Source organism: Sprattus sprattus (assembly GCF_963457725.1).
Source record: "Sprattus sprattus genome assembly, chromosome: 15".
In the NCBI taxonomy this organism is placed as follows: Eukaryota; Metazoa; Chordata; class Actinopteri; order Clupeiformes; family Clupeidae; genus Sprattus; species Sprattus sprattus.
In genome coordinates, this window is record NC_137913.1 from 31,652,438 (window position 1) to 31,664,186 (window position 11,749).

Here is an 11,749-nt window from a genome sequence, read left to right on the forward strand (position 1 = left end):
ACACACACACACACACACACACACACACACACACATCACATCAGTGGTGATTTGAGCTGCCGAATGAGCATGCTCATTCCACATTCAGGACTGCATCTCTATGCTTCCTCTGAGTCTGTTCCCATGGTTACCACTCACAGCTGTCCTGTCTCCCCTCTCCCTAGAGATGCCCACCTGATTCCAGAACACACCATCCGCTCACTGGGCCACATTGCCGTGGCGATGCGGGATTCTCCGCGGGTGACGCAGACCATCTTGCAAATCCTGCAGCAGAAGTTCTGCCAGCCACCGTCCCAACTGGACGTGCTTATCGTTGACCAGCTAGGCTGCATGGTCATCACTGGGAATGTAACAAGACACACACACACACACGCACACACACACACACACACACACACACACACACACACACACACACACACCATACGCGCACACACGCATGCATACACACACACACACACACACACACACACACACACACACACACTCTCTCACACACAACACGCACACATACACACACACACACACACACACACATACACACATTTGCACGCACACACGCATGCATACACACACACACACACACACACACACAGACACACACACACACACACACACACACACACACACACACACACTGTGTGACACATATAGTGACACACCTACCTCAAGATGCCGAAGACTTCATTATAGACTGGTTATGGTCATCACTTGACCATACATGAGCGCATATACAGTCACATCAGACACAGACACAGACACAGACACACCTTCAGCTCTGTTCACACACACACACACACTCAAACTGTTCAAGTCACGCCTGCATGACACAAACTGTTAATACCGTGACATGCACAGTCACAGCGTATATAAAGCACTCATATTTGTTTATTTGTGCATAAAAGATGTACTGTTACTCTGTTTACACAGCAATACATCTACCAGGAGGTATGGAACCTGTTCCAGCAGATTAGTGTGAAGGCCAGCTCTGTGGTGTACTCCGCCACTAAGGACTACAGAGACCATGGATACAGGTATGACACCCAAACACACACAAGGGCACACTCCTGTGGTGTCATCCAGCCGTGTCCAGAACAGTACACATGTGGTTTGTGTCTTCATGAGTATCTATACGTGTGTGTGTGTGTGTGTGTGTGTGTGTGTGTGCAGGCACTGCTCTCTGGCTGTGATAAACGCGCTGGCGAACATAGCTGCCAACCTGCAAGGGGAGCTGCTGGAGGATGAGCTGATGGTGAACCTCCTGGAGCTGTTCGTCCAGCTGGGCCTGGAGGGAAAGAGAGCCAGCGAGAGGGCCAGCGACAAGGGGCCCGCACTCAAGGTGTCTCTCTCTGTGTGTGTGTGTGTGTGTGTGTGTGTGTGTGTGTGTGTGAGAAACAGAGACGGAGAGATAGAGCGTGTTTCTGTATGTGTGTGCGAATATAAGAACAGAATCGATTTCATTTACACATCCCCCCTGCCTGTGGTCATGAAACTAGAAACCATAAAAGAGGCGGCCCTAGCAAACATTCAACACCTTTATACAAACAAAATGTCCTTCGGGTTGTGATCAGTAAAACAGCTGTCAACAAAAGGCTGGGACTGATCACTCCACTCCACTTGGGATATTACTCTTCTCACTCATAAAGAAGGGGGGCTGGGGGCCCCTGATGTTGAATGGATCTACACTGCTACAAGGCCGATGCACCTCATCAATATCCTCAAAGATGACAATACTGCAGTTAGAGAGCTAGCCAGCTTCCTCCCATTGGACCTTAGGAGGAAAAAGGTCCTAGTGTCCAACCAAGACAGCTTAGCTAGACACACAAACTGCATGTTTTGGAGTCCAGTCCGAATGGCCAGGCCTAAACGATCTGTGGAACAGAACTGCAGTTCGGTTCAAATGGACAACAGTAAACAGGTATCTGATGCAGTGGTCACACTCACAGATACATCTGTCACCTTGGAAACCACTGTTTGTCACAACGAATTACAACACACTCTCCAAAACACCACAGCAAGGAAAGTAAATATGATCCAGATGGAGATAAAGCATGGCTGGGCTGGACTAAGGATGCAGGGGAAGCTGACATCTCCTGACTCTGCTGACCATTCTGTGTCGGATTCTATGCTTACAAGTGCTGCCATAGGGGAGGACATTCTCTGCTTCACATTAAGGCCAGACATTACAGGTGCTAACCTGGCGTTATGGGACCCTGAACATCCCCAAATATAACCTTGTGTTATGGGACCCTGAACATCCCCAAATATAACCTTGTGTTATGGGACCCTGAACATCCCCAAATATAACCTGACGTTATGAGACCCTGAACATCCCCAAATTTAGGCCGAATCTCGATTCTTCCCCTTGCCCCTTTTGCTTTGTCTTGTCTTTGTCTTAACCCTAGCACTTGCAAGTGTAAGGGCCAAGGGCTGAAAACTTTCCCCTATGAAATGAGATGCAACTCGGTTTCGGGTACGTCATGCGTGACTGTATGAGCTATGAAACTAGCGATTTAAAAAAAGTCTAATGAAGAACATGGTTGCAAATATATATGTATACAACTGTGTAGAGCACGAAACAAGACTGTCGTCATTTTTAAATTAATTATAAGCCAAAAATACTCACATGTAGTGTATGTAGCATGATAACTGGCAAGCTACCATATAAGCCAATGGAGTGGTGGTATACGCGCTAATTGTATCCTAAAACTACCGTTTGAAAGCTTCAGTTAAGACCTACAATACTATGCATCATTCGAGTAGCACATTTCAGATCAAACCGAGTCATTATAAACATATAAAAAGTTGTGTAGATAGCTTTATTCATGTAAAATATTCCTCGCTTCAAGCAGCCATGTTTTTTTGAAAATTCCCGAGCTGGTTTCGCGGTGTGCTCTGGGATAGCCCTTGGAGGAGCAAGGTAGCTCTCCGATCATCTCAAAAACGAGGGCCATACACCCCTTAATCTTACCACTTAATCTTGATCAAATTGGGTATTGAGACACCACTAGCTCTCACATGAATGCGCAACTTCAAGGGTAAGGGGAAGTATTGAGATTGGGCCTTAACCTTGGGTTATGGGACCCTGAACATCCCCAACCACACTGCATTCTGACTCTGACCCACAGCTAGAGCAGTTGCCCGTATGGTCAAAGGCTTTTATATGTACAAAGGGCTCTGTCCTGCACGCCATGCCCATATTGCGGATTGAATTGGCATTACAATGAGAGATGTGCTACCCAAAGATGTGACTACATACAAACATTCATGCATATTGCCAGAATGGTTAAATAGCTCTGATGATGTGTGTGGTAACATCCCTAACATCCCCGACGTTGTGTTCTCAGTCAAAGGTCGAAGAGAAGTGCTAATCTTGATAGGTTGTGATTTTGACCTTTTATATGGACATAGCCTGGTATGTTTACAAACAAACAATTAGTGGGATACGCAGGCCCACCTTCAGAAAGGGCCAGACAGCTGGGAACATGCTGCTCCTTCTCAGCTGTAATAGGGAGCCTTGCTGTGTTGAGCCGGCAATAAAGAATTCAAAATGTGGTTATCTTTGAGAGAGAGAGCGAGAGTGAGAGAGAGAGAGAGGATGTGTGTGTGTGTGTGTGTGTGTGTTTGTGTGTGTGTGTGTGTGTGAAAGAGAGAGTGTGTGTGTTTGTGTGTGTATGTGAGAGAGAGAGAAGGTGTGTGTGTGTGTGTGATAAAGACAGAGAGAGGAGAGAAAGTCATAGTTTATTTATTATTTATTTTGTTAGAAAACAATGTAAAGAATCCAAACTAGTCATATTTTAGTTTCCATGCCATAAGGGCATTTTTTATTATTTATCAGAAATTGTTTATGTTTGTTGTCTTTCCTGTTTAGTTGATATGGTTCAGCCATGTTATCTGACTGATTTAGTTGTGTCTCAGTCCTGTGTTTGTTTCTGACTGATGTGTGTCTCAGTCATGTGTTTGTGTCTGTCTCTATGTTGTGTCTCAGTCCTGTGTTTGTTTCTGACTGATTTGTGTCTCAGTCATGTGTTTGTGTCTGTCTCTCTGTTGTGTCTCAGTCCTGTGTTTGGCTCTGTCTCTATGTTGTGTCTCAGTCCTGTGTTTGTTTATGTCTATGTTGTGTCTCAGTCCTGTGTTTGTTTATGTCTATGCTGTGTCTCAGTCCTGTGTTTGGCTCTGTCTGATGTGTGTTTCAGTCCTGTGTTTGTTTATGTCTCTATGTTGTGTCTCAGTCCTGTGTTTGGTTCTGTCTCTGATTTGTGTCTCAGTCCTGTGTTTGGTTCTGTCTGATGTGTGTCTCAGTCCTGTGTTTGTTTCTGTCTATGTTGTGTCTCAGGCCTGTGTTTGTTTATGTCTCTGATGTGTGTCTCAGTCCTGTGTTTTGTTTATGTCTATGTTGTGTCTCAGGCCTGTGTTTGTTTATGTCTCTGATGTGTGTCTCAGTCCTGTGTTTGTTTATGTCTATGTTGTGTCTCAGGCCTGTGTTTGTTTATGTCTCTGATGTGTGTCTCAGTCCTGTGTTTGTTTATGTCTATGTTGTGTCTCAGGCCTGTGTTTGAGAATGTAGACAATTTACAACTTACATTCATCCCCCAGGCCTCAAGCAGCGCTGGGAACCTCGGTGTCCTGATTCCTGTCATTGCTGTGGTAAGAGAACACACACACACATACACACACACACACATGCACTCACTCTCTTTTTCTCTCTCTCTCTTCCTCTCACACTCACTCTGTATGAATCCCACTGCTTTTCTTCTTAACACAATCTTCACAATCTCTCTCTCTCTCCCTGACCACAGCCTTGTCCCATTCAATATTTAAAGCAGGAATGCTAATGCAGATCTTTCATCTGGGCTATAAAGACTTTGCTTTCGACCAGTCAGTAGAACAATCCCATGCCATGGTTGGCCATGCACTCTTTTACTTGCTGTTCAGTACACCGGTATTAAGTGTGTATGTATTAAGTGTGTTGGTGCTGTGTGTGTAGTATTGTGTGAAGTGTGCTGAGGTTTGATTAGAATCTGGTAACCTCTCTCTCCACACGTTCTAAGTATAATCACACTCTAGAGTCACTGCATCCTCAGTTCTGATTGGCTGGCACCACATGTGCGTTCAACCACATCTGTGTTTGTTAAAAATGTGGTTGGATTTGTCTCCTGCATGGTATAATGCCCTGGCAGGGTAAGTGAGGATAAAGTGGACCTAACACACACACACACACACACACACACACACACACACACACACACACACACACACACACACACACACACACACACAGAGCATGGAACATCCTTACTAGTGCTGACGTCCAAATGCCTCAGATTCCTGTTTGAATCCACAGAGAATGCCGTGATTACAGCCACACTCTTTACCGGGCAGACAGTTTAGTAAACAGGGACGTGCACAGGAATTTTGAAGGGCAGTTGCTCTGCCCTGGAAAAAAGGGGCCACACAATATTTTTATCACCGCCGCTGCCACGGCCCCTCCATGTAATCTCACATTTTCAAAATATAACTAGAAAATGCATTTCCTGAAGGAAATACCAGTGCATGAAATGCAAAAGTTAGGAAAGGAAGAAGAAAAGAAAGAAGAAGGAAAGAAGAAAGGAAAGAAGAGTGGAATAAGGAACGAAGAAAGGATAGAAGAGTGAAGAAAGGAGAGAAGAGAGGATGAAGAAAAGAAGAGTGAAAGAAGGAAAGAAGAAAAGAAAGAAGAGTAAAGAAAGGAAAGAAGAGTGGAAGAAGAAAAGAAAGAAGAGTGAAGGAAGGAAAGAAGAGTGAAAGAAGGAAATAATAGTTGAAGAAGGAAAGAAGAAAAGGAAAGAAGAGTGAAAGAAGGAAAGAAGAAAGGAGAGTGAAGAAAGGAAAGAAAAGTGAAAGAAGGAAAGAAGAGTGGAAGAAGGAAAGATGAGTGGAAGAAGGAAAGAAGAGTGAAATAGAAAAAGAGAGTGAAAATATTGAAAAAAGGAGATAAAAATGGAGTGAAGAAGAGAGATTGAGTGTGAGAGAAAGTAGACTGAGAGGGATAGAGAGAAAGATGGAGAGATGGAGAGAAAAAAAGTAGAGAATGGAAAGTGTCTTAATGTTCCTAGTTACAGTTAAATTGAGAGGGACAGAGAAGAGGTTCCTTTGATTTGGCGCAGCTGTCAGTGAAGCACAGGTGCAAGCCAGTTTAAAGACCCTATTATGATGTCATAATGGCCCAATGTAAGTCAATGGGAAAATTTCGATTCGTTTTTATTTAATATCTTAAAAAGTATAAAGTTTAGAAAAGTGAAAAATACATAGCATAAGTGTCCTTTACAAGACCTACGCGGCAAAGTTTGAATGAAGTTTCTACGTTAAGCGGTTCGGGCTGAATTAATCGCAGAAAAAGGTAACAAGAATAAGAAGAAGAAGAAGAAGAAGAAGAAGAAGAAGCCTAGGAATAACAATACAGGGCATTTCATGCACTGTAATTAGTGTGCTTGCCCGAAGGGAAGCACAGTATTGTTATCGTCAAGTTTTCTTTATTAGTGTGCTTGCCGGAAGGGAAGCACACTATTGTTCTTCGTTTTTTACTATTTTTTTTATTACAGTGCATGAAATGCCCTGTATTGTTATTCCTAGGCTTCTTCTTCTTCTTCTTCTTCTTATTCTTGTTACCTTTTTCTGCGATTAATTCAGCCCGAACCGCTTAACGTAGAAACTTCATTCAAACTTTGTCGCGTAGGTCTTGTAAACGACACTTATGCTATGTATTTTTCACTTTTCTAAACTTTATACTTTTTAAGATATTAAATAAAAACGAATCTAAATTTTCCCATTGACTTACATTGGGCCATTATGACATCATAATAGGGTCTTTAAACTGGCTTGCACCTGTGCTTCACTGACAGCTGGGCCAAATCAAAGGAACCTCTCCTCTGTCCCTCTCAATTTAACTGTAACTAGGAACATTAAGACACCTTCCATTCTCTACTTTTTTTCTCTCCATCTCTCCATCTTTCTCTCTATCCCTCTCAGTCTACTTTCTCTCACACTCAATCTCTCTTCTTCACTCCATTTGTATCTCCTTTTTTCAATATTTTCACTCTCTTTTTCTCTTTCACTCTTCTTTCCTTCTTCCACTCATCTTTCCTTCTTCCACTCTTCTTTCCTTCTTTCACTTTTCTTTCCTTTCTTCACTCTCCTTTCTTCTTTCCTTCCTTCACTCTTCTTTCCTTTTCTTCTTTCATTCTTTAACTATTATTTCCTTCTTTCACTCTTCTTTCCTTTCTTCACTCTTCTTTCTTTTCTTCTTCCACTCTTCTTTCCTTTCTTCACTCTTCTTTCTTTTCTTCTTTCCTTCTTTCACTCTTCTTTCCTTCATCCTCTCTTCTCTCCTTTCTTCACTCTTCTATCCTTTCTTCTTTCCTTCTTCCACTCTTCTTTCCTTTCTTCTTTCCTTCTTTCACTCTTCTTTCTTTTCTTCTTCCTTTCCTAACTTTTGCATTTCATGCACTGGTATTTCCTTCAGGAAATGCATTTTCTAGTTCTAGTAGTTTTTCTTGCAGCTAACTACTCCTCGCCCGATTGAGATAGAGACGCCGTTCAAACACCAAAACGTCCGGCCAGATCCGGTGCAAGCTGCTATGACTTTTCGTGGCGGTACTCCTTGCCACTCCTTTTTTATTCCTCTTTTTCCATCACCTTTTTTCTCCATAGACTTGCATGGCAGAACTTTGAGGCATTATGACATCATAATAGGCTCATTAAACTGGCTTGCACCTGTGATTCACTGACAACTCTCACTGACACCTGCGCACGGTTCCTCTTCTCTCTCTGTCCCTCTCCATTCAACTGTATAACTAGGAATATTAAGAGACACCTTCCATACCAGGGCTCTACTCACTCATGCATACTCACTCATGTTTACTCACTCGTGCATACTCACTCATGCATACTCACTCAAGCATACTTACTCATGCATACTCACTCATGTTTACTCACTCATGTTTACTCACTCATGCATACTCACTCATGCATACTCACTCATGCATACTCACTCGTGCATACTCACTCATGTTTACTCACTCATGCATACTCACTCATGCATACTCATTTGTGCATACTCATTTGTGCATGCTCATCCAGCAGGGAGAGCTGGAGAGCTGACACCTGCCCCAATTCCAAGGCACTTGTTCTCTCGGTCATGGCCGCAACAGAGCAAGCACACTCTCGCAGTTCGTTCACGAAACGCATTCTAGTTAGTGTGCTTGCCCGAAGGGAAGCACAGTATTGTTATCGTCAAGTTTTCTTTTTTCCGTACGTTTTTCTTGCAGCTAACTCCTCCTCGCCCGATTGAGCTAGAGACGCCATTCAAACACCAAAACGTCCGGCCCGATCCGGTGCAAGCTGCTATGACTTTTCGTGGCGGTACCCCATGCCACTCCTTTTTTATCCCTCTTTTTCATCCCCTTTTTTCTCCATAGACTTGCATGGCAGAGGTCTCTGCCATTATGACATCATAATAGGGTCATTAAACTGGCTTGCAGCTGTGCTTCTCACTGACACCTCCACCAAATCCAAGGAACCGCATTTTCTCTGTCCCTCTCAATTCAACTTTGAAAAAGAATAAGAGGAACCGTATTTCTCTGTCCCTCTCAATTCAACTTTGAGAAAGAATAAGAGTAACTACAGTTTCTAACCTAGCTACCGTATTTCCACTTCGTTAAGGTGAGTTGAATGGCAGCATTTTCAGTGTACTGACTGAAATTTTAATGGAAACTGATAGTTAGCCGTAGCAGCTAACATATAAATTAACGTTACGTTAACGTTGGAGACGCCATTTTCCTTAATTCAAGTTGTGAAGTAAACCTTTGAAGTAATTCATGAATTTAGTTGTGTGGATATAGTGAGCTAAGACTTGTATTCCCAATACGGTAACGTTAGCTGTGTTAAGCAGAGCTATCCTAGCTGTGTTAAGCAGCTGTAACATCTGAGTACGGGGCTAAAGGCTAACTAACACTACGTAACGGGAGTATCCACTGGCAGTTTCAGCTAGCCGTAACGGGGGATCATTTTCCTTAATTCAAGCTGTTAAGTAAACCTGTGAAGTAATTCATGAATTTAGTTGTGTGGATATCATGAGCTAAGGCTTGTATTCCTACTACGGTAACGTGAGCTATCCTAGCTGTGCGGGGCTATGCAAAAGTTGCTTATACTGAAAGAATGGTTATCTTGTTGTGGCCGATAGCGTGAGTTAACATTAACCCGTGTCCTGGGAGTAATGATTCATGAGAGACCTTGAATCATTAGGTTAACTGAAAAACGTTTGAGGATGTACCTAGACACAGCGTAGCTGTTGTAGTGTGCTCAGTTTTCGAAAACTAGACTGAAACTAAGAAGGATAACTATGACTAAATGTGACTAAAACTAATATGCACTGAATCTAAAATAGCTGCTGAATCTAAAATAGCTGCCAAAATGAACACTGAGATGTATTAATTTTGGCAGCTATTTTAGATTCAGTCTTAAGACAAAAATGCATATTAGTTTTAGTCACATTTAGTCATAGTTATCCTTCTTAGTTTCAGAAGAGGTTTTTCATGGTTGCTAGCTCTAATCAGATGTACTATAGGCTTATAAGAGAAGACTAACTTTTTATGCCAACGAACACCAATAACTAGAACTAATTTGACAGACTATAAACCAATGTGATACACGTGCACTCTAGCTATACAGTAAAAGTGTTGCTTACGTTTGATACTAGACCTACAGTCTAACTCTAACTGCATTAAGTCTAACATATAGGCCTATCTTACAATAAACTTTAAGTAAAGCTGGCTATGTAACCGCATTCATTCCAATATTGTTGCAGAGATGTTTCCTTTTACCAAGATAGCAATTTCAACAATTCACTTAGCTCAGTAAGTCAGTATAACGAAACTCTGAGATACCCTCATATGTCTAAACGTCAGTGGAGCCAAAATATAATGGTTGAGCTTGGTTGCTTGCTAAAATATATTGGAAGAAGGCCCCACTACACTGATTGAGTAGATGTAAATACATGTTAATTCATAGGCACTTGTTCTCTCTGTCACAGAGCAAGCACACTCTCGCAGTTCGTTCACGAAACGCATTCTAGTTTTAAACTGTGACTTTCCGCGAATCCCACGCCCCCTCCATGTAATCGCAAATTTTAAAAATATCATTTTGAACTGTCACTTACCGAGACTGCCCCCGCCATGTAATCACAAATATTATTATTAAAAAATATTTCCTTAGGAGGGGCAACTTCAGTCGAAGAGGGCAAACGGGCAGTTGCCCAAGCAACCTTAGCACACTCCTGTGCACGTAAATCATCATCAGTCATTTTGAAATGTCATGCTTTATGGCAGGCTGCTCATATCGTGTAAACATGAGATAAGTCAAAGAGAGTTTACAGTATTGTCCCGTGAAAGAAGATGACAGCCGGCAGCAGTCCCAATCACTTTGGCACACGAGTATAAACATGACTTATTGTGAGCCTGGTCTTGAGGTCTGACAAGATTGAATATCTGCCTGCCATAAACTGTGAAAAAAACATCTGACTTGCTTTCGTGTGTTGTACCCAAAACTGCACCGCAATTGTTTTGTTTTTCGAAATGGCTGAATTATAGCCAAAATATTAACATACTTAAAACATTGATTGCTTTCGCAGCAGCCGCAACAAATGTGCAGGTGACGTCCTTATATTGCAGATGAGCAGTTTGCTGTTGGTCAGGGTTTAACTCCGCCAACAAATATTGACTCGGCTTGCAAAACAAGACAGTGTGAGTAGGAGGGCATATTTGTTGTCTCTGACTGGCATTGACACTGAACATTGCTTAGCAGGTGACTGGATGGTGGCACTACAGGGTTTGATGCCTGTGTGGTTTCTTGTGATGATGATCACTGGCACCGCCTCTGTTGTCGTTCGTGGTAGCTGGCATTCAGCACCAGTCGTAGGTGGGCCCTCCTACACACAAGCTGTGATGTTACCTGCCTTCCCCGCGCTTAGGGACAGTTTGCTAGCTGGAGAGGAAAAGAAGGAAAACAGAGAAACCAGTGAAGAGAGAACTAAGAAGACAAGGTGAAAAAGGACAGTGGAAAGTGGTAAATGTAGAAAGACAGAGAGAAAGAGAAAGTACCATTTTGATGCATACATACATTTAAATGGAATCTCTAGAGACTTGTTTGTCTATACTGGATTGAATAAAACATGTCTAATCCAAATATAAAGCACAGATTAAAAATGTATGTTTAAATGATTCATGTCTTTGTTGCATGACTGTGAGTTGTTATCCTGACATTCCTCCGTGTCTTCTCCAGAATAGGCTTATTCGATTTAGAGACATGTCAGTGTGAGAGTGCCTTTTCTATATAATGCATGGAAACCTGCTGAATTGAAACTGAAGCAGTCTCCATACAATTCATCATCCAATCACTTTTAATGGCCTGAATCCACATCACAAACACTTGTATGTCTACAGACACTTTCTATAAACATCAAAAATGACCCTCATCACTTAACCTACATGCAGTTGTAGTCATCAGATACAGGCCATTATCTCCATATACATTGATCTTGTGTAGTTGCTAAAGTGCCAGAAAACGTGCTGGTTTCCATTCTTGCTTTATGAAGGCATATTAAAACCCTGGGTTTCATAGACAGAGAAGGATGCTAAAGAGGGTTAGCACGAGACAAACCAGTATAAAATCCCAGGGAGCGAAAGACACCGGCCTGATCTGGCATGTAGCTAAT

The 11,749-nt window shown here is 42.4% G+C and overlaps 1 protein-coding gene across 1 annotated transcript in view; it reads left to right on the top strand.

Annotated features, from left to right (window-relative positions):
• The window catches only part of pi4kab (phosphatidylinositol 4-kinase, catalytic, alpha b), a gene marked incomplete at its 3' end in the record, with an annotated part of 108,199 nt that overhangs the window by 32,026 nt on the left and 64,424 nt on the right, over window positions 1-11,749 (top strand). Inside the window, exons 15-18 of the mRNA XM_080851963.1 lie at window positions 165-348; window positions 931-1,034; window positions 1,171-1,339; window positions 4,597-4,647. Coding sequence (XP_080708089.1) covers window positions 165-348; window positions 931-1,034; window positions 1,171-1,339; window positions 4,597-4,647 — 508 coding nt within the window. The remainder of the gene's footprint in view (window positions 1-164; window positions 349-930; window positions 1,035-1,170; window positions 1,340-4,596; window positions 4,648-11,749) is intronic.